Here is a 25,456-nt window from a genome sequence, read left to right on the forward strand (position 1 = left end):
GTAATGTATTGTTCATTTTCTATAAATAAAAATGATGCCAAGACCAAGCCATCAAATCCTAAAATACAAATAAGACTGAAACAAACACGTGCCCCAGTGAATTCCTCACAACTTGCCTCAGTGCATACAGTCTCTGACCTTGCTGCTGGGTTCACTGTTACACTGTTGTGTGTTTGTGAACATGTGAGGAGGGAGCTTGCAGTGCATGAATGTGATGCAAATAAATCCACATTGAACAGATTCAATCCAAGAAATGCTGCAAGGTGTATGACTGCTTAGCATCTAGGCTGAACTCACTATAGAAACATTTTATGGAAGAAGGGCAACATGTTTGTCACACATCTGCCAATATGCATCATCTGGACTGCTGTCGGCCTGTTCCACAGTTTAGAAATCCGGAGAAGACGGGAAGGTGTCCAAAAACATTTATTTTATTTACTGACAGTCGTATACACTTCATGCAGAGATTTGACTTGCTGTGTTTAAGAAAGGAGCCACGGTTTGAACACTGTGAATGACTTCCTGGAGGGACTGTCTGAAAATGTGTAAATTATTACCGTTTTTAAATGACATCACTTCTCCTGGCGTTTTATGACAGCCTATTTTTCACTTTACCTTCTACTGTGGCTTGTTATGGACTCACTAAGTTGCATGCAGTGGTGAAAGCGTTTTGCTGTTACTGTCATTGAAAGTTGAACAGTAAAGATCTTAGAAGTAACAATCGAAGACCTGTGTTTCACTTAGAGCAATAAGGTGTATTTGCAGGTGTGACCTTTCAGGGCTCTCATAAGTAGGCCATTGGCTAAATCACCATTGTGTGTGACTTGTGTAACGCACAGGCCTCCATATATTTTACTTAAGAACAAATGTATTCCCTTTATGTTACATTAAGTGCATGGCTGCTGTTATTTAAGGTCTTTTGACAGCTGTCTGTTCTGTCACTCAGTTACAATATTTAAGAACCCACCCATTTAAGAAGTCAAAAAGTTGAGCAAGGTAAAATAGTCTTAAGTGTCCTTGAGCAAGGCACTATTTCTCCTTCTCATCTCTGGGGGCGCTGTTGTGTCGCTCATCTCCGATCAGTGAAAACTAGTAAAAAAAAAGAATGTCCCACAATTGGTATATAACCATAATCTTCTTTTAAGAGCATTATTATACTTTTTATTGTCCATTTTTCTATTTTTACATTGGACACTTGTACCAAATTTGTATTTAACTACTAAAGATCTGTAAGAGAGAGTCTCGTTTGGTAGAAAATCAGCGACACATGAGGGTTAGGGTTATCCTGGGAGAGAAAATATATGATGGAAGGGATGAAAAGGGGGTGAAAGGAAGAGAGAGAAAAGGGAAGGGGGTGTATCCATGGAGATGTGAGGAAAGAGTAATGGGAGAGAGGAGGATAAAGAGTGAGGTAGTTTGAAACTGTTTGTTACAACACACTGGAAGAAAATGGCAGACCCACAGCAGCATTTACCAGAGCAGCAGAGCCGACATTTATTGAGCCTTTAAATCGTGTCGTTTGTCGTAATTCCATTCAAAGAGATTTGTTTGAGAGCTTTGTGTCTTGACATTTTAATTAATCTTTTTTGAAAGTGAAACATATAGTACAGTAAGAGCGAGACATAGTTGGAATAAAAGGAAAACCTGGGGTTGACTTTTAAAAGCTTTAAGGTTAATTGATAAGCACTAAAAAATAACAAGTTTCGACTCCCACATCATTCATATCGACATGAACACTAGTATTAATGTGTGTTATTGTGTATCGCAAGTTTTTTGGGAGTTCAGGACTTTATTCCTGAGGGACAGCTCTTCATAAATAAATAATACTGTATTTGCCTGAAGCTCTCCAAGTAGGCTTCTTAAATCTGCCATTTAAATCTCCTGTAATGGTTGACGGAGAGTTTATGTATTGTCCCCTAACAAGCACTTCCAACTGCCCTTCTACTTTTATAGACTTGTTTTGCTTTAATCTAGGGATATGTTTAGTAAATGAATCAGAGACTTACGGGTCACTGAGCTGCAGTTTGACCCCATGGTCAGTGATACTCGACCTTTAGGGCTCACAACTTTGATTGAACAGTTTGAAAATGGCTGTTTCAGTGAGCCGTCGGGCCCTGTGTGGAGGAATTTGCATTTCTTACAGGCCTCTACTTTATTCAGGTGGTTCCTTTTAATATCCCTTCTCTGTATGAACTTTAATTATCAGGGCTCAGTTATTTACGAGTTATCATTTGAACCCAGTATCATGTGGGTGTGTTGAATTGCAGAACTTTGAGTTCTCTAACACCCCATAACTAATAATGGTGGTGAGCATTAGATTCCAAAATGTAGGTATTTACTATTACTATAAATAGTGAATGATTATACTGTCACTACATCTCTTTAGCAACCTCATCTATTGGCCTGCTCGTGTATATAGTGACTAGAAAAAACACAATACATTCTTGAGTTTGCTTCACTTATGGTTGCTCTTGCATGTGAAAAGTGACGTAGCAACAAGAGCAATAAAGGACAACTTCAAACGTTGTTCCTTAAATTGGACAACATCTTACATGACAAAAGCTGCCAAACATCTGGACCACTGCCTAGGAATAAACATTTTAGGACACTTGGAGCACTGCCCATTTCCAAACGTATCTATTTTGAGGTGGTATTAGCTACTTGAAAACATGGATTTGAGTCATGTGACCTGGATACAAGTTGACTCGGGTTGACTTGACTTCCCCGAGAATAAATTGCTTGGGACTTTTATTGAAAATTGGACAAAAGTACTTGAATCAGTTAACTGCTATTAGATGACACAACCAGCACTTTTTAGAAACTATCTTTCATTTTTTGGGTAACATGATTATTAAACAAAACACAGTTTGACTGAGTTGCATGTTTATCTCTCTAGTTAACCACCCTGATAATTAACTCCTGGCAAGTGATATCCTCCTTGCCTTTGTTGGCACTAGTTCTTCGAGGTCAGCTCTGTGTGTCATGACCTTCTCATCTTTCGGAGAGGTCACATTAGGAAGAGAGGTACTGAGTTGTAATGCTGTTTGGATCTCTTGCCCAACTGACATATTTTCTAAACATACAGTTTATGATCGGAGTTTTAGAGAGAAACATAGGAGAGCTGAGACAGTATCACGTGGTAATGCTGTTGCTCAGGCTTTAGCATTCAAACGAATACTGAATCGGCTTGACTTCTTCTGCACTTCCTGTGTGCTAGGAAGGCTTAAAATGACAAAATGTGTCATCAATTCCAACTCAGAGGTTATGTATTTTTTCCAAAGGTATTTGTATCATCCCTGATGTGTATGTTTCCATGAATACTTGTTTTTGTCACTCTGGTTACATAATGTTTTCGATGAGGATAACTTCTGTAACAGGTAACAGAAGAAAACTCAGATTAATGCACCAACTTCTTCTTGTACTGATCCTTTAGTACTGATCAAACTTTATGTTCATATAGTGCAGTGTGGCTTACAACAGACCTGAAAAGACTGAATAAATGTGACGGTTAGAGGAATTATGAACACTTTCTGAGAATACCTTTAACTTTGTTGCCCATTGTAATTAACATTTGAAATCATAGGGCAAATATGTTGCTTATCACTACAGAACTTTCCTGAGGATCAATTTAAAGTTTTCATTTCTTCAGTATCGCTGCAATTGTGATGGTTGTCTGTGCGTCCATGAGTACATTGCAAACATGAACTGCTAAAAGATAATTTGGCATATTTTATTGTTGCCAATTTGCCAAAATGTTAACAAATTTAGACAAAAAAAGCTGTAGCCCAAAAATGACATGATTGAATATCGAGCAAAACAGGAGGAGTTAAGGAGCATGTTGGGAGGACAAAATATCTGAGGGGGATGCCCTTTTTGAAAACCACCCTAATAAAGGTTACCAATATATATCTCTGTTAAGGAACAATTTTCCAAAATGTTATCTGTACTCATCAAAATAAAAGTAAGCGTTTCAGTAAGGGGAGCACCGCACAGCACACTTATATGGGGCAGTTTTAGCCTCACATTGATTAACATTGGTCATTACAGCTGCTCGTTAATTATAATGTTACTGTGTGTGTGTGTGTGTGTGTGTGTGTGTGTGTGTGTGTGTGTGTGTGTGTGTGTGTGTGTGTGTGTGTGTGTGTGTGTGTGTGTGTGTGTGTGTGTGTGTGTGTGTGTGTGTGTGTGTGTGTGTGTGTGTGTGTGTGTGTGTCAGAGAGAGGACTTGTAAAAACAACAATTCCATTCTTCTTTTACTGCAGCCATGTTTTTGAAACCACAAAATAGACGAGATTTTTGAGCTTTCGTTCTCCCTCGCTCACTCCCTATTTTTTTTTTGCTCCCTCTTTCTGTTTTTCTCTCTCCAGCTCTCGTCCCCTCCCCCCTCTTTCTCCCTCTTTCTCTTTCTGTTCCCCTTACCTCCTCTCTCCCTCTTTCATTCTCCCTCCCTCCCTTTCTCTCTATTGCTCTCGTTACCATCACGCTTTACCCCTCCCTCTCCTCTCTCTCTTTGCCTCCCTTTCTCTCTCCCTCTCTCACGTTGCACACTGCCCCTCCCTCCCTCTCTCTGTCTTGCTCTCACGTTGCTCCCTGCCCCATCTCTCTCTCCCTCCCTCTTTTTTCTGTCTCTCTCTCTTTCTCTTGCTTGCTCTCCCTCCACATCCTCCCCTCCCCCACTGCTGCCTCTCGTTTTCTCTCTCTCCTTTCCTCTCTCACTCCACCATTTCACTCACTCACTCACTCCCTCACTCTCTCACTCCCCCTCCCATCCCTGTTCTCTGTATCTCCTCCCCTCCCTCCCCCTTCAATCCCTCTTTCATTCCATGCAATCATCTGTTCTCTCTCTCTCTTTCTCTCTCTGCTTCCTCTATTACGCCCCCATTTTGTCCTCTGCCGTTTCCCTTTCTCTCTCTTTCCTCCATGTTCTCTCTATCCTGTTGTTTATCACACTCACCCATGACATTTATAATACAAACTTTATTTAAAAAAAAACTATCACACAAAAACACATTAGGGTTAGAGACTGTTCGGATTCTACAGAATAGCTTTATCTTGCTTTTCCCATTGCAACATATTTGTATGTTATTTACTGTAACCCCTCCATCCGTGGCACTATCCACAGGCCTCTGTTATTCGCATTACCCGAAATATAAAAACCTTCCTCCCTTAGCAATCTGCCCCAAAGCTGGCCGTTTACCACAACATGCTGGTGGCTTTTTGTCCTTGTTCAACAAGTGGCTAAATTGGACTACAAAGGAACCGCAAATGACAGTCATCGTCTTTTCAGGAATGTGAAGTAGAGGACCCAGGTGACGGCCTCACCTTTCAGCTTCAAAGATGGGTTTGATGCATGTTGAGGTTTAACTGCAGGTCAAAGTGTTGCTGATGTGAGAAAGTAAAAGTCACATTCAAATTTGTTATATACAATGGTTCATGGTTCTTTTTAAAAAGTCAAATATCCAAGACTGTGAACATACACAACACGTTGCGAGAAGTCAACTACATCTCCCAGAGTGCATTTTGGCAAGAGACATCCAATCAGATTATTTGTTTTGAGAAAACAGATTTTTGTGGCAGGGTACCATTCCTATCGGCTCTCACTTTTTATTTTCATGTATTTCTTTTCTGTTTAGTGCAGCTTCTGCTGTTTTATTAATGCGACCTCTAACTATTATTATTAACTCCACTAAATATTTAAAAATCCCTTGTTCAACTAAACATGTTTCAAAGTGATGTCATCTAGTGTAGAGACAGTTATGGCCAAACAGTCCTTCAGCCAGCTCTGTCTGTCGCCTCCTTCCCACCTCAGTGTTTTTATCTGAATGCATTCAGATTAAGTCTGGATAAAGTTGAGACAAACAGCATTTTGCATCTGTTATCAGAATATACTGTATCTTGAGCAGCCACATTTGGTCAGATCTCCTGTTAACTGTGACGGCTGCTGGCCAGAACAAACCCACATGTTGCTCTTGAACATGTAAGAGGTTTGCAGTGGGATGTTGGTCCCTTGCTTCAGATGCAGACTGCAGTAACTTTACCCAAATCTATTTGGCTGCGCTTTGAGACATGCATGTGCTATGTGTACATGTATATATCTACAACATATGTGATTGTTTAGTTGGATCCCACCATTTTTTTTTTATGTTACTCATTTTCAAATCTGCCCTCCCCTGATCAGATCACATTTTTACGATGCTGAGTTTGTTAACAGGACCCAAGGGACCGGGAGATCTTCTAGTTGAGAAATATAAGTCACACCCCAAGGCGTGTTTTGTACTGTAGCTGCATTTTTTTTTTTAAAGTTGATTTAGTTTCCTGTATATGTCAAAGTGTATCTATCTGATGGGCTTTGGTCAGTTTAAAGGAAATGGGAGCTTTTGCCACAGTTAAAATAGCTTCAGATAAATGAATTGGCTTTTTTCATTTGGAGTTTAAAACGGAACAATGCAAAATAAAGCATAGAAATTATCAGCATGACTAGAGTTTAATTTCCAGGACTTAATTTAAGTCCTGGAAATTAATGTGCAGTGGAAGCATTGTGTGCTGTTTTGTGCTCGAATGGGTTGCGATTGACCCTAGTTTGAATTTCCACCAAGAATGTACTTTTTTGTGGAAGTGTTATTCTGTAAAAAACCCCCCCCCCCACACACACACACTTGTCATGTCTCAGCTCCTGCCATATTTCTCAATCTGTACTTCTATTTGCCACATTTAGATTGCTAGTTTAGAAACAATTCGTAAAGGAAGCCAAAAGACAGGGAATGCTGAAGTGTTTCTAATAGTCTTACATGTGCTGATTATTTTATCTATAACAATTACACATTTAGTCAGACAATTTCCTATAATGTGTAGAGCCCATTGAGCCAAATGTCCAAGAATCAACCTATCAATTACACATTTTAAAATGTGTTTCAAGCTACAATTCTGATCTATCAATCCTAATTAGTGTTTTTATTTTTCTTTATTTCAAGATGTAATTAAATGTATGACATGAACAGAATGAACTTTAGTTTATTGTTGTTTTTCTACACTAAGTTTATCTCATACATTTTGATCTGACCCCCCCCCCAATCCGATCATTGCTTTCTGATAGATGCCTTTCCATTTGTTGAACCTTTAGGCGATACTTCTTTAACACGTAGAGTCAAAGGGTCTCACTCTATCTTCCATGCGATCAAAATTACTCTAGCATGAAAATGGACAATACTAAGAAAAAACAGTAGCTGTCCGGGCCATCTGAAACACAGGGCTGCTCTGCACATTGAGATTAAATCAGACGATAGCTCAGACCGTTGGTAGACTGTGCTCTAGTTTTGCTCTGTGCCATGAGAGGGTGTATTATTTTTCAACTGATGAGCGTCACACTGTGGAAAATAATGCTGTGGCCATACAACATGTTGCAAAGAGAAAACACATAATGCTAAACAGCATTTACATTTAAAATCAACCAACAATTCCCTCTTGACAGCTTCTATTGACTTACATCATTTCAGGAACCTCCAGCTAAAGAAACTAGCTCTTGAGATTGTCTATTTGCAACCTTTCTTGAGTCCAAACATTAGTTTACACTAAGAGATGTTTGCAAAATGCATGCAAGGCATCTTGAATGAAGGTGTTCAATTGATGTTTTTGGAGGAAGTGTTGCTCAGTTGTCTCTTGCTTCCATAATTTGCAGCTTGGGTTTTTGGAATCATCGTTGGCTGGATGTGCATGACCTTTTTGAACTTTCAGGCAGCTGTCACCATCACATCTCTCTAGCTTTCTTAATTTGGCTTGTCACCAGATGACGTGAAAAGAGATTGAAGTTTTCGCACTCGAACCTCAAACCTGTTTTCTGAGGTGTCCATCAGAAGACTCATTTGTTTGTGTGATTGAAGGAAGGAGAGAAGAAGATGTGTTCATCATTAACAGCAGCACTATACCTCTTATTCTTTACCTTCATTTTTCCTGCTTCTTTCCCTTCATCCATCTTCCATTTCTTCTCATTCTTTTACCGCATTCTGCTCCACTCTTCCCATCCCCCTCTGTCTCTTTCTCTCTCTTTTTTTTCTGTCTCCCATCCACCCCTCCCCTCTCTTTTCCTTCAGTATTCTTTTCACTCCCTCTTCCTCTTTTTCTCTACCTTCCCTCCCTCTTTCATTCGCTCATCTCCTTGTCAGTCACCTTCCATCTCTTTCTCTTCCTCTTTCCCTCTCCCTATCACACACTTGCATCCGAGTCTGTGCATGAAACAATCTTCCAACACTTTTTCCTACTCATAAACCTCACTTGATAAATGAGAGTGAAACATACAAAAGCACAGACAAAGAGAGAGGGAGAGAAAGATGCATTTAGGATGCACAGAAAAGGGACTCGGCAATAAATAGAGCTACAGGAAGAAACAGATAAAGGAAGAGAGGCAGACAGGGAAAGGCAGAAACAAAGACAAAGAATGACAGACGGAGATGTAGAGTGAGGCGAGCCAGCCTGAGGATCCATGATTTCATATTGATATGATATGCATTTAATTTCAGTTTTAAGGTGTTTGAGGTGCCCATTAATTATGACACTATCAAGGAGCCAAGTGCAAGCCAATCATAAAGAAGTGTTTTTGTTTATTTTTAAATCTACTCCCCTTCATGCTTATTTGTCGGAAGGACATTTGTTTGTTTGTGTCTGGTCTATGTTTGTGCTGGTGTGACCAAAGATGAAAACTGTGTTGAAGAAAAAGAAGAAGAGGGTTGGAGGCGGGCAAATGTAAGCCCCGCCTCCTCTCATCCCTCACGTATAAATAGGAGGGGAGCGTAGCCTGTTCTCACTCAACACTCCGGTGAAGAATGAGATCCTTAAAGCACCTGAAACCTCACAGCAAGAGGAGCGTGGTGAGTTCATCGGCTCTCACTCGTAGCATGTTAAGTGGTAGTTCCTGCGTTGATCACACTCACAGCTGAGAGGCAGGTAGAAAGCTGCCGTCTGAGAGGCTTCTCTGTAGTTGTTCTTTGTTTTTAAAGTTGCAATTTGCAGATTCATCTTCCTCACTAATTAAGAATTGTGTCTGGCGTGAACTCCATTCGCCTTTTTTTAACTCTTCTTCCTTCCTCTTTCTCCTTTTTGCTTTTTTTTATATCTTTCATTCTGTCTGGCTTTCATTTTGTCATTTTCTTTCTCCTGGTTGCTCCCTGCATCTCACTCCCTCCCTCCCTTCCTCCTTCCCTCCCTCTCTCTGTCTGTCTCTACATATATATCTTTCTTTCTCTTTCTTCCTCTTGCTCTCTTTTGACTGCTGCCTTACACTCACCCTCTCACTCTTTCACTCAGCTCCCCTCCCCTCCCTCTCCAGTGTCTCTCTCTTCTCTCTCAGCCTTCCTCCTCCCCTCCTCCCCCACCCCTCCTCCTCCTTATCTCTCCTTTACTATCCCTCTACCTTTCATTTTTGCTTTTCTTCCCTCTCCCCCCTCCCCTCCACTAGACGATTGCCTGCTCTAAGCTCTCTCTCTCCTCCCTCCCTCTGTCTCTGCTTTTTCCTTTCTCCCCCCTGTTCTCTCTCTGCTCTCCCGTGTTTTTGTCTTCTCTTTTGCTTTTCCATTCTTTTTTTATTTCTTAGTCTTACTCTTTTCCCCCCCTTGCACTTGAATATGTGCTGTGTGTAGATCAGTAGGCCATCTAATCCTCCACCACACACACACACACACACACACACACACACACACACACACACACACACACACACACACACACACACACACACACACACACACACACACACACACACACACCATAGATGGTTAGCACGCTGGATTAGGATGGTGGTGCCTTTCATAGTTCCAGTGTCTCAGTCACTGTATCCAAAGATGTGTCTGAAGACAGTCTTGATTCAGGTTGATTTGTCCCACAAACATTGATTTGTGAGGTGGTTAGTCGCTGCAGAAGGAAATGTTATCTGTGTGTTTAGTGGTTTCCTTCCTTGTGATGCAATAAGAGGCTCCTTAGGACAAAAAGTGTTCTTTTCCTTCCTTCATTCTGGAAAACCAACCCAAAGAAAAGCTCTGATTGGATGATGTGCTTCGACACCTTTTTCTCTTCATCAGATCACTTTTGATGAATGACACATTGTCGTTGGAGGACATAAAATTGGTGAAACTACAATAAAATGTTTCTGGTGGCTGGTCTATAATACCATACTGGATGCTGAACAACTCAAATATAAATGTTATATATATATATATACTTCCTTTCTTGCAGTACTGATGTCTTGTCTTTGCTTGTGTCTCTCTGTTCCAGGAGGAGGCGAGCCGGCGCCTGGGTAGATGTGAGCCCAAGGTAATGGCCAGGCTGGTGGACATAGGCACACAGACAGATCCAGTAGTCGTGCTGTCCCTGGCCCAGGCTGCCGTGCTAGGTCTCATCTCCCAGAATGAAGTGTTTGGCGCTACCATTGCACCCAACGGCTTCTACACCGGCGAACCCAAAGAGTCCCCCGCACCGACAGTAGACGGAGTCGACTACGAGTACGCAGACCAGCTTATCGGAGCCAACGGAGATTACCTCGGAGACAACTTGGGAGAAGACGGACAGATGCAACCCAGCTGCAGTCAGAGGAGGTGGCAGCAGGGGCCGCCTCAACATCCCGACACAAAAATGGTCGGCCCCGATCGCCACAGCCTTCAAGGCGCTGACATTTCCACGTCACATGTGAAAGGGGAAGTGGTGAACTCTGGGATGCCCTCCTGTGTCCACATGCTGAACAATATGGCTCCCAGAGGCGGATTAGTACAAGTGGACCCGGCCACGCTCAGAGGCACCAACAAGAACTGTGCAGAGTGTGAGCGGGATGTATCCAACCAGGCGCAAGCCAACACACACGTTCACCCTCCTCCGCCTCAGGTGGTGGGGCACAGAGGAGGGGAGCAGGGCCACAGAGGGCTGCAGGGCCAGCGCCCGATGGGGGGCCACGGTCGAGGTGGAAGAGAGGACGAAGAAGAGGTGGAACACCCTGGGAACAACATGATGAAGCCCACGCAGCAGGAGGAGGCCATCAGCAGCTACTTCCAGACCAGCGAAGTGGGCAGCTATGATTCAGCAGAAATGAGCATGGCGAGCGAGTACGAAGACAGCAGCCAGAACATGATGTGGACGGACGGGAACACGGCAGCGCAGCACCAGCAACCTCCGCACCCCCAGCCTCCACGGCGGCACGGCTGGCCGCAGAGTGGACCGGCTAGACATCAACATCCAGATCGACGAGTCTTACTGCGTAGACGTGGGAGACGGTCTGAAGCGCTGGAAGTGCCGCATGTGTGATAAATCGTACACTTCCAAGTACAACCTGGTCACGCACATCCTGGGCCACAACGGCATCAAACCGCACGCCTGTCCTCACTGCGGGAAGCTCTTCAAGCAGCCCAGTCATCTTCAAACCCACTTGCTGACCCACCAAGGGACGCGGCCGCACAAATGCACCGTCTGCAAGAAGGGCTTCACCCAGACCAGCCACCTGAAGAGACACATGCTCCAACACACAGACGTCAAGCCCTACAGCTGCCGCTTCTGCCGCCGTGGCTTCGCCTATCCCAGCGAGCTGCGAGCCCACGAGGTGAAGCACGAACGGGGGCGATGCCATGTGTGCTCGCAGTGCGGCATGGAGTTCCCAACCTACGCCCACCTCAAACGCCACCAGACCAGCCACCAGGGCCCCCACACCTTCCAGTGCACCGAGTGCAACAAGTCGTTCGCGTACCGCAGCCAGCTCCAGAACCACCTGCTGAAGCACCAGAGCCCGAGGCCTTACACCTGCTCCCAGTGCGGCCTGGAGTTCGTGCAGCTCCACCACCTCCGTCAGCACTCGCTCACACACAAGGTACCTCTCACATCCTGACTTCCTGACTGATTGTTAAAAACACACTATCAATATTTCAGTGCATTGATAGTTAGACTGTGGAGAGTTTCCTCTTGTATGTAATGTAATGTAAAAGGCATGCGAGTAGAGTTAGGGCTGGGTAAAATATCTGTTTCATTGAAGTACTAGATGGTTTTAAGTGATATATATTTTCTGAAATGAATGTACTGTTATATCCACAAAGCATTTATCAAAATGTTCATTGGTGAACCCTGCAATATGCTCACATTTACAATATCGAGGTATTGGTCAACAACGACGGGTTATATGATTTTCCTCATATTGCCTAGCCTTTAGAAGAGTATAACAACCCTCTGTTAATTTTCTGTGTTTTTATTGTTACTAAAACTACAGTAGCTTCAGGGTCAGTATAGAAACGAGTATACAGTAAACAGCAAAATATCCCACACCAAGGAAATACTTTTTTCCATTTCTCTTCTATCCATAACCAAATCATTTTAGATCAGAGTGCTAATAAGCAGGATTTGTGCCCCGTTTTCACCTGCAGTCACCCTGTGTACAGTTAATCACCCATTCTGTATTTAATAGAGCAAGCTCCAGGCAGTGCCCTGGAGAGAATCGAGTTTATCCTTCATGCAGAGGTTTGTGCATGCTAACATTTAAAGAAATAAGAGGAGTACATATGTTAGTTCAGTGCTGCATAGTCACAACTATCTGATTCTGTATAATCGCAATACTGAGCCTCTCCATGTACTCCTCATTATAGTTTCATCTGAGTAAAATGTCTGTAATTGCATATGCCCCCGTGTGTTCTACTCACAATTAGTCGCACACACAGGTAGGGAAGAGAGAGACGATGACTCTGAGCGATCACAATGCATTACATGTTATTACGGAACTATCTTTTCCCAAGTTCTTCAGTTTGAGGTCGTACTAAAATACTTGACATGTGACATCTTGACATTTCCCTTCACAAACCACATCCATCTGGATGAGGCATTGTTGATACAACTGCCAGACTTTTCACTTCCTAAAGATAGACAGAGCAACGGATAGATCGAGTTTCTAGTAGAAATCACATTCAAATGTGACAAATGAAATTCTGAATTCCAGAGGATTTATCTAAATTTGATTATTTTCCAGAGAACAAAAACACTAAGCCACAGTCATCACGGAAATGGGAGAGAGGTATTCTCAGTGGAGAGAATGTTCCCTTTTGTATTTAAGCCTGATGTCTGTTCACTGCTCCCCCTGGTGGACGACAGCGACACCACACATTTGTTTTGCAGACATTGGGGGGGCTGACAGTCAGCCAGAGTTGTGTGCTTATACACAGTTACTTGACCCAGCAGCGACCATAGTTGTTCTTCTAAATGAACCAGAATACATTTATCCAAACTAATTGGTGTGTGTGCTGACATTAACAACACAACTGTGTGTGGTTCAGCAGCAGACGAGCCTCAAGGCCGTAGATGTTGTCTACTTCTCTGACCTGCCGCTCAATGCTTATACATGTCCTGTCGCCTGTGGTTGATTTTACTGGAACCAAATAAAGATGAGTAGCTTAGGATTGGTTTGTTTCTCGGTACTTAAAGTAATCTCTTTTGGTACACTTCAAAATGGCTGCCGTAGGTTTTGATATGGTCAAACAAATGAGGAACATCTCACTGGCAGGATGTGAATATGGTTACGATAAAATCCTAATACTGTCTGTGACATCGAAACTAAAGGTTGCTTTGCCATTATAGCCTTTTGCTCTCTGCAGCTATTCCTTCCTTGTTGTTTTGAAGATCAAATTGGATACTAACTTACAGTCACTAAGCCAGAGGTTTTCAAAGTGTAATGTTTGGGGTCTACTCACAGACCTGTGCCCCCCAAACCAAAGATGATATAGAGGTTTCTGAGATACTGGCACATTAATGTAATGTAAAACATCTATATGGATGGTACAACATGAGACAACAGTTTATATCAATGAATTCTGCCTCAATATTATTATTTATCTTCCTACTTCTACCATCTTTCAATGATTTGGTAATCCCATCATGCTTTGGGGTGACAGGAGTATAATGTTGCCATGATCCACTATGAGTTACGAAGAGGGCTACGTTTTTTAAGCCTTCATTTTGACAAAAAGGCGCCATTAAAAAATGTGCTGATTTACCTATTAGCTGTTCTTGTCTGCAATGTGCTCAACGATGTTTGGAAATTCTCACTGAATTACTTTAAAAAACTTAAATATATGATGTTTGTCAGGCAAGTTTAAAGGATTTTTTAGGATGACTAAACATTGGATACATAGATATTCTTGGAAATAGAAAAATATGCGTATTATGTGTTTGTGTTAGGATGTATCGCATCAACCTGGTGCTAAGTCTTTTAAAGCAACTTAAATCCCTCCATGAGCTCAAGGCCTTTGCTGCTGCCACAGTTACGAATACTGAATATGTCGACAAACGGGACAAATCAGTCGCAAATATACTATAATTATTATACCTATTTCTCACAAGAACGCCCTGAACCTGTCTCATTCACTTTGCATAGTATTCTGCCTCAGTCTCTTCCTTCTTTTAACTCTCTCCCCTCACAGATCCAAAGCCTCTGAATTTAGCAATAACACAACTGTCTTACTTTCAGTGAACAATGGGACAAGGAGAAAAGAAATGCAGTATTTAATCTATTAACCCTTTTCCTTCTGTTTTGACTCCGCAGGGGATGAAAGGCCACAAGTGTGACGTGTGTTCCCGGGAGTTCACCCTGTCGGCCAACCTGAAGAGACACATGCTGATCCACAACAGCGTCAGACCCTTCCAGTGTCACGTCTGCTTCAAGAGCTTCATCCAGAAACAGACGCTGAAGACCCACATGATCGTCCACCTGCCTGTGAAACCGTTCAAATGCAAGGTGAGTGGTGGGAATGGATAGAAGAGAGTATTGATAGGAGGAAGTGTACGATTTTCTAATCAATTTTGGTGTGAAATTAAATGTCATGGCGCATTTTAAGTTTCATTTAATATAACAGGATTATGTGAGGGGAATAATACGCTTTGATATCAGTGGTTTTGCTGCAATGAAATTCACAGTGTGGGCAAGAATTTCACAATCAGCTTTGAGGCAGCCGTTATAAGACAGGATGTTTTCATCTCTAACTACAAAAAGCTACTCTGAAGTGAACCTTTAAATGAGTTTATGTCCTTGTCAATCAATGTCGGTATTTTTATGTTATTTCATTATTTTCCTCCAGGTGTGCGGCAAGTCTTTCAACAGAATGTACAACCTGTTGGGCCACATGCATCTCCATGCTGGCAGTAAGCCCTTTAAGTGTCCTTACTGCACAAGTAAGTTCAACCTGAAGGGGAACCTCAGCCGGCACATGAAGGTCAAACACGGGATGGATGTCTCACCAGAAGGACAAGGTGAGGCTGCACGTGTTCTCACATTTTATTTTACCACTCTTATTTATCCAGTGAAGGTTAATTAAAGTATGAGATCTTGTTCACAATTCATAGCAGAGTGTCCCTCTAATTATAAACCTACTGCCTGCTCTGACAGCTTTAAAGCAAACATCAAAACTATGATATTATACAGACATGCCCACAAATTCAAATAATTGACGGTGTCTGTTGTGAATGTTAAGTCGTTATTGTAATTTTAAAGTACATTTTTATGTATAACTATTTTGATCCAAACAGAGCATTTGTGTGCAAAGCCTGAATATACTGTATAAATATCATATAATTGGACGCCTTCATGCTCCTGTTTCGTGATACAAACGAATGTTCGTCCCAGGCACCATTGCAAGAAAAAAATGCAATTTGGAAGATGAATAATTGATGTCATTATAAGCATTACATTTTTCAATCATACAAAAGGCCCACTTCTTAGTTTTGCTGCATCTTTGCATTGTGGTATCCGCTTCCTTTTGTTTATGCTTTTTAACTTTTTCAGGCAACATTTACTTTATTTTGTAATGTTTACAATTATTGCTACATTATATTTTTGCAAAGATGTCCCAATCACTAAATATTCCCTCACAGTTCTTAATTATGGTAAAAATTACCTATGTTTTTCCCACAAATTGTATAATTTTTGCTGTTTTTAATCAGAAGGGTATAGAAAAACTACGTATGATTTAAAAGAGAACACTTTTATAACCATATATATAAAAGTCAAAGGTTTTGTAGCATAAACATATGAAAAATAATTTTTGTTAATGTTTTTTTTTTTTCAGCAACAACTCATTTATTAACCTTAAAGCAACACAACAATGTGAAACATGGTGGGTAACCTAAAAAACAAAGTTTGCCCATACATTTCTCCAGCATGGATTTTATTTAGTGTAAGGAAAAGGAAAAATGTGTAGTAATGGAAATGTACTTAACAATTCTTTTTTGTATTTCCAAGAAGTCCTTCCGGAAATGGATAACCAGGGGGAGTATGAAGGACAGAACTTCAACTTTACATCGCCAGACAATATGGACAATGGTGGCTCCCAGAACCTTACTAAACTCACCACGGCTAACATGGACGACATGGAGGAGTATTACAATTTTGGGAAGGATACGACCAGCTACGCTACACCTTGAGAGGCGATGAACCATGTTGTTCTCAAGGCAGAAGGAAATTACAGAGCTGTTGTCAAGGCTATGGGAGACACTTGGGACGTGTTATTATTTAGTTTTAGTTTTGGCCTCCTTCCAGAAGAGCCAGAACTGAAGGACTCTGATGGGAGGCCGGGAAGGAGACGCACGTCAGAGGAGACGTGTTAGCTCTACTGCTGAGGGCAGAGACACTGAACATGTTGCCACTGGTCTGGAGCTTCCTTCTATGGGATTACTTCACCGACCGACTCAAGGACTTTCACTGGCGGACAGTTAAATCTGTATGTTGTGTGTATGTATCAGTTATTTGAAAAAAAATAAGAAAAGAAAAAAAGTTGCAGAGCCATCAGTTACATTTGATGTGATAGAAATATGTTTACCATTTTTGTCATTCACCACCGATGTATGCCCTTATATTTTTGACTGAAAGTGCCAGCTAGATACATTCGCAACTAAGCTTCCACCATGTCAGCTATTTACTCATTGTATATCGAACTTTTGATACATAGTCACAACATATTCATAGGTATGAATGCTTCTACTAAACAGTTCCTAATTGTAGTTACTTGCCCAGCCCTCAAAAAGGGGAGGCTCGTTCAATGCGTGTGTGCTTTACTGCACAGGACATTGTAGCCTTTATCTTTCCAGGGCACTTACGACCAAAGTTGCTACTGTCCCATGTCGGCTGATACCCGAAGACTTTGTTAGCGACATGTAAAGCCCTGTCACTGTACAAAGGATTCTGCAGTGTTTACCCACCTTTTGTCTCACATGGTTTAGCTTGACATTAATAATCTGTCCCGTGTAGTGAATATACTGCTCAAAGTTTTCGAATTAATGAGTGAACAATACAAAGCACTTTTCCAATGAGACCTTGCTTCAGTAAGAGTGAACTCATTTGCCTCGAGGAGAAGAGCCGGGGGAACTAAGATTGTAGAATCTTTCAAGCCCCCATAACAGCAATATTATTGAACACAAATAGAAATGCTCTCTCAGTAGGTTTTTTTGTAAACTGCAGTTTCACAGTCTAAATGCAAATTGAAGAATCAGCAGTTTGTATGGAGAATCAGCAGGTTTGGGTTTTTTGTTGTTTGTAGTTTCAGGAATTTTTAATCCAGGGCGGTTTTCACTTCACTTTCTCAATTCAGAAATATATTTCCCTGCTCATTTGGAAAAAAAAGTCCAAGTGGATGTCCAATCAGTAGATTGAAAAGAAGAAAATACATTTTTGAGAGGTTACATTTTGTATGATTGAATTGAAAGTGGACAGATAATTGTCCTGATATCCATTAATCTGTTTTGGGGGAGACCGTCAGCTCCCCCTGTCCTGCCATGCAGGTCAGCCTTGATATGCACACTAAACCAGAGGGATGGTCTACTCGCTCTTCTTCGAGATGAGGAAAATCAAACTGAGACCTCATGGAAAATGACCATGAATTATTTAATAAAGGTTCTCTAGTTTAAATGATGGAGACTGGTGTTTTAATCTGTCTGTATTTTCAGCCACATTTTCTGTCCGTCTGCTTGTTGGTCCACCACTTTGATACAGACTTATTATTGAATCAATTTGAATTTAGTAAGACACTCGTGATTCCCGGGGGTTTTATACGACTGACTTGTTTTGCTTTAAGTGAAATGTCTTAACCTGAAATGTGTCTGACATTTTGGTTTTTGATTGAACACAAAAATAACAACAGTACATGCACCTAAGAAACACACCCATATTTAATGTGATAAGCATTGTTTCACTTTAGTATACATACAGGTTGTTCTCATGCAAAAATGCACGAGGATTAGAGATAGTACTTGTTGCTATATCGAGAGCTGTAATTGTAGCTAGTAGAATTAAAGTGAGCTTTCCAGTGTGTAGGAAATCCTACTGCATCTTGATTGTTTTTAATCCAGCACCAATCCCACTGAGATGTAGTGGTGTGAACAACTACTCTTAATTTATAAAACTAATCACATTCCCATCTGCCTCAGCTGATGATGTTCGTGATGATTAGAAGATGCTAAAAGGCTAACATGCTAAACTAAGATTGTGTTAACACATCAACTTTAAAAGAAAAAGAGCAAAACAAAGGGAAGTCTTTGGATGTCTTATTTATGTTATGCAGGAGGTTAGTCATTTGCTTTACCTGTGATGGAAACTGAATTACAACTTTTGGGTTCGGTCTGGGGTCTCTCTGAAGCCTCAGTCAACTCCAGTGCAGACCCTCCAGCTTTAGGGTATGCTCTCATGGATTGGTTCTTCACTGTTTCATGGATGCTTGGCATTGTGCAAGCCACGGATTACACTTCTGAAGGAAATCATTTCCCAGGAAGTGATTGAGCAATTTGCTCAGAGATATGACTCTTTTATGACTGCCTATCATATTAAGTGAGAGCTGCTTTAGCACTTAACAGTTCCACAGGAATGTTCCTCCTGGAAGGAAATTAGAAAGCTAGGAAAAACGTAATCTAAATGCTAATTTCAGGTAATTTTTTCGATAGAGGCACCTTGTTCCTTTTCTTTTACTTTTTACTGAGAGAGACATGAGCATATTTCCTGGCCATTCAAGTATTAAATGCTGTAGATTGAGAATCAACAGAAAGCAAAACACCATATCAAACTAAATATTGTTTAGTGTTTGTATACTCAACATTCCTTAAATTAAATCACCAGCTACTGTACGCCTACAAACATCATATCCACATTTAATTCCTAAAGACATGTTTTGATGAACACCAGCTTATTTAGATGGGGAGAGACATTGCTAGAAGGTAGAATGAACTTGTGATTTTTTACCTTCTCTATCTTGTATTCTGCAAAACAAGCAGTTTCAAACAACGATTAATAATAATCATCAGGTGCAATTTTTTGCCTAGATTTTCAGGTTTCAGTGTAATTTAGTGGTACATTAAAGCTTTCACACACAGTGCAGTACCTAACTGGCCGACTGTGACCATGTCGACATCTGCTGGTGTGATACTGTAGTTGTAACTACAGCAGAGAGCTTTGGCAAACCTCCCATTAGATCTGGCCCCCTGCTGGTGCGAACGCCACTCACTGTCAGGCACTGGAGGGTGCATATGACGACCACTGAATGAGCATCACGCATGAGTGCTCTGCTGGACAGCGGCTCATATGTGCAAGTGCATGAAATTAAACTGAAGTGAAATTGCACTTGGATAGCATTTACTTTCAGGGATTCTGAATTCAACATCTGGATATGTGAGTCTGCTGGAGCGCCTGTGAGGAAACCTCTACAGCGCCTCTAGAGGGTTTATGGATTTCACACTGCTTCAACATTACAGACCTGTATATTATCGAGGCTTTCAATTGAGCACTACTTGGCATTCCTTAAATAATATCTCCTCCGAAGATCCTCCAGAGGGCTTAATAACCTCTTAACTATGACCCCAACAATACTTCCCACTGCTATTATTAGACATATTTTGCTCAAATGAAATGTAGGCTTCTGTCACTTTACATTTATTGTGCCCTCTACTACCAACATATTAGACATACAAAGGGCTAATGACTTCTGTCCCTTAGGACCAAACTCTAAGTAATAACCATCTAAACAAAATTAAGAAAAAAAAAAGTTAACTTTTCTACATCATCATAGATCTGAAGAATAAAACAAACGTTACTTTAGAAAAATGAGTTGCAGTGATACACAAAAACTAGAGACACAAGAGCACATGAGGAAATCATGAGTGCCAATGCTCCCTGACGGTGTGACACTATGAATAACGATGACCCAGGACAAACATAAAATCAATTTCTTTCCTCCTATTAAACCTTTGACTGTAGTTTCCCAGACTCAAAATACATTAGTATTTTTTAAAAAAAATGTTTTAAATCAGAAACAAAAAACGATATAAAAGGTATGAAAATAGGAGTAATGTAATAATGCGTCTGTGAGAAAAGACAAGTATACTTCTTTGGTCTGAAGGTATTCCACTTGGTTGAATTGTCATCAGTACCTAGGAGTGTTAAAGTTAATATAAATAAGCCTAAAAGGACATTGTTTTTTTAATCTCAGATCAGAACAAAATGACAATCGAGCAGAAAAAGCTCCTTACACTGCACGTACGAGTGATTATCACTGTCTTATTATTTTATTTTCATGCAAAGCACAACATGGCATCACTGTCCTTGTTTGTACACACTCTGTACACTGAATATACTTTTTTATCAACTATTTCTGACTGAAACTCGTTTGACATGGCTGTTATAAACAAAATATAAACATCAATTTAAAATTACTTGATTGTGCAACACAAAACAGGAAGGTGGCAGAGGAATAAGCTCAGTGTGTCAGTCAGCTTTACAAATACAAAAATGGCACGGAAAGTAGTAAACTTGCGTCCTTCAAAAACTGTGTACAAAAATTCCAACTAATGAAGGGTAAAACACAGTGTGTGTTTCTCCAAATTGGTGTGTTGTCCGATCTTCATTTACACAGTGCTTTGTCCAAGTTGGTCTTAATGGCATCCAGAAAGTCCGATGTGTTGACATAATGTTCATTCAGCTTGCAGCTGTAAGATCACAGCACAGAGGTTACATTTATGTTAAATTGTAAACTTTGTACCCTTGTGAAAACGTTTTCTTAAAGCAGGAAACACATACAACCCCAACTGCAGCATCACCGAGGGATCTAAAAATGTAAACTCACTTTGCCAAGCCATGAATGCAGCCGGCGAGGTCTTTGGTCATCACGCCGTTTTCCACAGTAGCAACACAGACTTGTTCTAACGTGTGGCAGAACCTGGAGAGGAACAATGCAGAGGATTTTATTACTTTATGTAAAATAACATATTATGTATGAGTAAATACAATTAAAAAAAAGATGACATACTTTATTAAATCAGTATTCCCGTCCAGTTTGCCTCTGTGCTCCAGTCCTCTGGTCCAAGCAAAGATGCTGGCGATGGGGTTGGTACTCGTCGGTCTTCCCTACAAAGCAAGGACACAGTTAAAGTTAGCTGAAGAAAACGTCATTTTCAAGTCTTGTGGTGGCTTTGCATTCAGGAACTTTGATGATACTGTAGATGAAACATCCCTTTCTCTGCCTCTTTAAACTTTACACTCGGTCCTGAAGTTTAAACACTCAGCAGGTCGACCTGGTGGTTCTTACCCTCTGGTGTTCCCGGTAGTGCCTGGTGACGGTGCCATGGGCAGCCTCGGCCTCCAGGGTCTTTCCGTCAGGGCAAACCAGCACTGATGTCATGAGACCCAGAGAACCAAAACCTGGACACAACACACAGATGCACCTGGTATCACAAGGCAATCCAAAACATAATGCCACACAGAAAATCAGACGTATCCCAGATGTAAATAGTGTATCTTTGTGACTGTGGGGCTTGAACTGAGAAAGGAGGAGAACACACAACTCCCTATCCATCATTAGATTAACGTGCACTTACCCTGAGCCAGAATGTCTGACTGCACGTCTCCATCATAATTCTTGCAGGCCCAAACAAATCCTCCAGCAGACTTCAGGACCTGCGCCACCATGTCGTCGATGAGACGGTGCTCGTACCAGATCTTCAGCTTGTCAAACTCTGGCTTGTATGTCCTAAAAAAGACAGTATAAAGTGGAACACCTGTCTCAATAACAGAGACTGTTTAATTCACTGGGTTGACCATTATACATTTAAATTGGACACCATCCACTGTTTCTGCATCTGGTTTCAGTCTATTCCTGGTCAAAACAATCCAATACACGCAAGTTCTAATCCTCATCTGTTGAGTATCTTACTTCTCAAAGACTTCCTGGAAAATGTCTTTGAAGCGCCCGTCGTAGTACTTGAGGATGGTGTTCTTGGTGCTCATGTACAGAGGCCACTTCTTCTGGATGGCATACTGGAAGCAGCTGTGAGCAAATCCACTGATGGACTGTGCAGAGAAAGACGCAATAATAAAAACATTGCACTTTTTTTTATTAACTTCTTTTGAATAAATGAATGTGCAAACTCTTACCTCATCAGTGTTGTACATCCCCATCCCACAGCCGCCTGCAGGAAAGTTGTACACCTCCCACTCCCTCTGCTTGCTTCCATCAGCGGGGACAAACACCATCTTGAACTTACCAGGCTGGTCAACAACAAAGTCTGTGGCCCTGTACTGAGAGATTTAACATTCAACATGAGTAGTGAGATTGTTCCTCTATCAATTTGGAGGCATCTTTAGAAAAATAGCAACACACATTTTGTATTTCTTACCTGATCGCCAAAAGCATGTCTGCCGATTGTTATGGCTTGTGTCCATCCAGGGACAAGACGAGGGATGTTTCTACAAAGAATTGGCTCCCGGAAAACGGTGCCACCCAGGATATTCCTGATGGTCCCATTGGGACTTTTCCACATCTTGCTAAGCTTAAACTCTGAAAAGAATGTATATATATATTATAAGCGTTTTCCATCTGACGACCAAAAGCAAGTCTCCAAACAGAAAGGATACCTACCTGCTAGAATCATGTACTTTTATTAACGCACTCGCAAATATACAACAGATTTTGTAAAGAAAAGGCAGCCATGGTCGAAAATGTAAAATGCTGAAATATAAAGCAAAACAATTGTTATAAGGCTTGAAACTAAGGAGGTATTTTGCATTCCCTTGACAGAAAAAAGTTTGCCCTGTTTTTCTGATTAGAAGGATAATTATCTCAGAATGATGAAAGTAGTTTCAAAACAGATGGGATATATTTTCTTCCCTGAAACCGAGCTCTCAAGTAAATGAGAGCTTCTCTTGGGATTTTGAAACACATCTTGTTAATTCAAAAACACAGGGCAGACCTTTTTCTAAAGCAAACCCATTATGGTTTTCTGCCTGATTTTCTGTCAAATGTTAACACAGTATTTCAACACAGATACCATATAATTACACACTATGTCAAACTGACCCTCGACTCGGGCCTCATCAGGGGTGATGGTGGCACACTTGACAGCCACGTTGTATTTCTGAGTTGCCAGAGCAGAGTCGATGGTGACCTGGTCGTCTGTCTGGTCACGGTAGGGCAGACCCAGGTCAAAGTACTTCAGCTCCACATCCACATTGGGCAGGATCAGCTATAAATGTGCAAGATGTTGATGTGTTATTCATTACAGGGCATCACTGCACAGCAAACACACAAACAAACAAACACACACACACTAAACAAGTGTATTTAGTGTAGGGGATTTTTTATTTACTTGAATAATTGTATTTCCTGATATTTCATATTTCTACTATATTGTACTTATTTGCATCCAGATTCAGAAATACAAACTTTAATCGGCAAGGAGTATATTGTTTATTGTCATAGGTTAAGTTAAAATGTTCTTGACCCCTTGTTAAGTGTTCATAAGCTACTGGGCAGAATACATGGTAAACTAGTACACAGAGTACCTTTACTCATGTAGGATTTTGAATACTGGATATTTACTTGTGAATAGATTATTCCTAAACTTCGTCCTCCTCTGAATACCATAACCTTTGGATTCTGAATTCAAACATCCTCATGTTTGCTCGTCAGTAAAAGCGACCTATGGCTTTTTTACACAAGTATAAATCAGTGTCAGTTAACTTTCAGAACTTGATTTACCTTGTCTTTGATGAATTCCCATATGATGCGAGTCATCTCATCTCCGTCCATCTCGACCACCGGCTGCGCCACCTTAATGCGCTGTGTGGCATCTAAAACAAAGAAAATCACAGTTTCATTAACTGTCATGTTTTACAGTGTGGGTTAAAGCTACAGGGGGATGATGCTGAACATTCAGGGTAAACACAACTGAGAACAAACTGAGTATTTGGCTAAATACCCCTTTCACTATTTAGTTATGCAGGGTTCATTCTTACTGAGACAGTGAAACTCTGTGGTTTTCAGATCAAATATAATACCAGTATTACCTGTCTAGCCTTTTTTCTTCTTCTGATGTACATGGACTCACATGTCCAGACAGGTAGGCACCAGCCGAAATATAGTGTTCATACAGTAAGATCCATCTACTGTATTCCTATCCATTTCATTGCACACATTTGATTCAGTATTCAGCATGATAGCAAAACCTAATTGTAGGTTCCTTACTAACACCTTATTTTAAGTTTTCTAAACTTTCTGTTCTGAGATTGTACAGTTATTAAGTGCAATGCAAAGTGTTTAGGAATGTGGACTGTCTATACTTTCATAAACATGTTAGTGTGATTCACTGATGGGTAGTTTCCAATTAGCATGTATACTTGTTACTGAAGCCTACTATTAGCAATCATTCATAAAACCCACTCACGCAGCCAGCCAAATTAATGTTGCTGAAAAGGTCCACTTTCGTAATACATTTTGAGTCATATTGTTGAACTTTAATATTTGTTTTGGGTGACTTACAGTTCCTCTGCTGCAGCCAGTGACGGCAGCCGGCGGCCGGTGCGAGCACTGCGGGGTTTAGAGTCAGATCAGCGGCTGTACTTCTGGACAGGGTCCTCAGGGCATTCAGGTATCCTGCCATGTTTACCCGGACTGTTAGACACACCTGTATCCTCTTTTCTTATGAATGAGCGTAACGCAGGTAGGAGAGACCTGGAAAGTAGGGACACCGCTGACGTAAGCGTTTGATAAGAGTACACGTCAGCGTGATAGAGCATGCTTCACTCTGATTGGCCAGGATATTAGTCTCTATTCAAGTTCAGGTTCCTCTTCGTTGTTTTCTCCTGCAGCAGCACGTCCAGGTGGCGTTTTAGTAAGCTTTTGTCCACACTGTCAGTGGTGGAAGAAATATGGAGATGTTTCACTTAGGTTAAAGTAACAATACCACAGTCTAGAAATAGAGAGAATACACCCCATTAAAGCTTGAAACATTTCTTTTTATACACGAGACCTGATATCCATCAAGGCTGCCCAAGTATCAAAGTTTATTATTTTAATTTAACGTGGTTTCTTTCAGATATATTTAATATTAAAAACACATTTTTTATGTAAAGCTAAATCTGATATTTTTGGCATCTCAATCGACATTAAAAAAGGCTGAACATGCAAATAATAATCTGGCAATA

The 25,456-nt window shown here is 41.0% G+C and overlaps 2 protein-coding genes across 3 annotated transcripts; one reads left to right on the forward strand and one right to left on the reverse strand.

Moving 5' to 3' along the window:
* Positions 1-11,079: 11,079 nt before the first annotated feature.
* znf710b (zinc finger protein 710b) lies at positions 11,080-17,905 on the forward strand. Of its 2 annotated transcripts, XM_063882352.1 has the most exons (5): positions 11,080-11,836; positions 14,549-14,740; positions 15,081-15,252; positions 16,068-16,115; positions 16,241-17,905. In XM_063882352.1, exons 1-5 carry the CDS (start codon positions 11,273-11,275, stop codon positions 16,420-16,422), a joined length of 1,158 nt encoding a protein of 385 aa, XP_063738422.1. In that variant the 5' UTR covers positions 11,080-11,272; the 3' UTR covers positions 16,423-17,905. The 2 variants fall into 2 exon arrangements, with proteins under 2 accessions (XP_063738422.1, XP_063738423.1); XM_063882353.1 differs by lacking the exon at positions 16,068-16,115.
* Positions 17,906-20,516: 2,611 nt separating this feature from the next.
* On the reverse strand, positions 20,517-25,019 carry LOC134863196 (isocitrate dehydrogenase [NADP], mitochondrial-like). Its single transcript, XM_063881540.1, has 11 exons — positions 24,792-25,019; positions 24,012-24,103; positions 23,331-23,496; positions 22,651-22,811; positions 22,409-22,552; positions 22,188-22,324; positions 21,853-22,004; positions 21,564-21,676; positions 21,285-21,382; positions 21,102-21,194; positions 20,517-20,964 (listed from the first exon to the last, which is right to left on the reverse strand). The coding sequence occupies exons 1-11, from the start codon at positions 24,910-24,912 to the stop codon at positions 20,880-20,882; spliced, it is 1,362 nt and encodes a 453-aa protein (XP_063737610.1). The 5' UTR covers positions 24,913-25,019; the 3' UTR covers positions 20,517-20,879.
* Between the last annotated feature and the right edge of the window lie 437 nt (positions 25,020-25,456).

The sequence above is a fragment of the Eleginops maclovinus genome, chromosome 4 (genome assembly GCF_036324505.1).
Source record: "Eleginops maclovinus isolate JMC-PN-2008 ecotype Puerto Natales chromosome 4, JC_Emac_rtc_rv5, whole genome shotgun sequence".
In the NCBI taxonomy this organism is placed as follows: domain Eukaryota; kingdom Metazoa; phylum Chordata; class Actinopteri; order Perciformes; family Eleginopidae; genus Eleginops; species Eleginops maclovinus.

Coding starts and splice junctions, on each gene's coding strand:
- znf710b (XM_063882352.1), top strand. CDS start 11,273: ATGTGTGATAAATCGTACACTTCCAAGTACAACCTGGTCACGCACATC. Junction 14,741..15,080: donor TGAAACCGTTCAAATGCAAG/GTGAGTGGTGGG, acceptor ATTTTCCTCCAG/GTGTGCGGCAAGTCTTTCAA. Junction 16,116..16,240: donor ACACAACAATGTGAAACATG/GTGGGTAACCTA, acceptor TGTATTTCCAAG/AAGTCCTTCCGGAAATGGAT.
- LOC134863196 (XM_063881540.1), bottom strand. CDS start 24,912: ATGGCAGGATACCTGAATGCCCTGAGGACCCTGTCCAGAAGTACAGCC. Junction 22,812..23,330: donor TGATGAGGCCCGAGTCGAGG/GTCAGTTTGACA, acceptor CATTCTTTTCAG/AGTTTAAGCTTAGCAAGATG. Junction 21,195..21,284: donor GGGAATACTGATTTAATAAA/GTATGTCATCTT, acceptor GTTCCTCTCCAG/GTTCTGCCACACGTTAGAAC.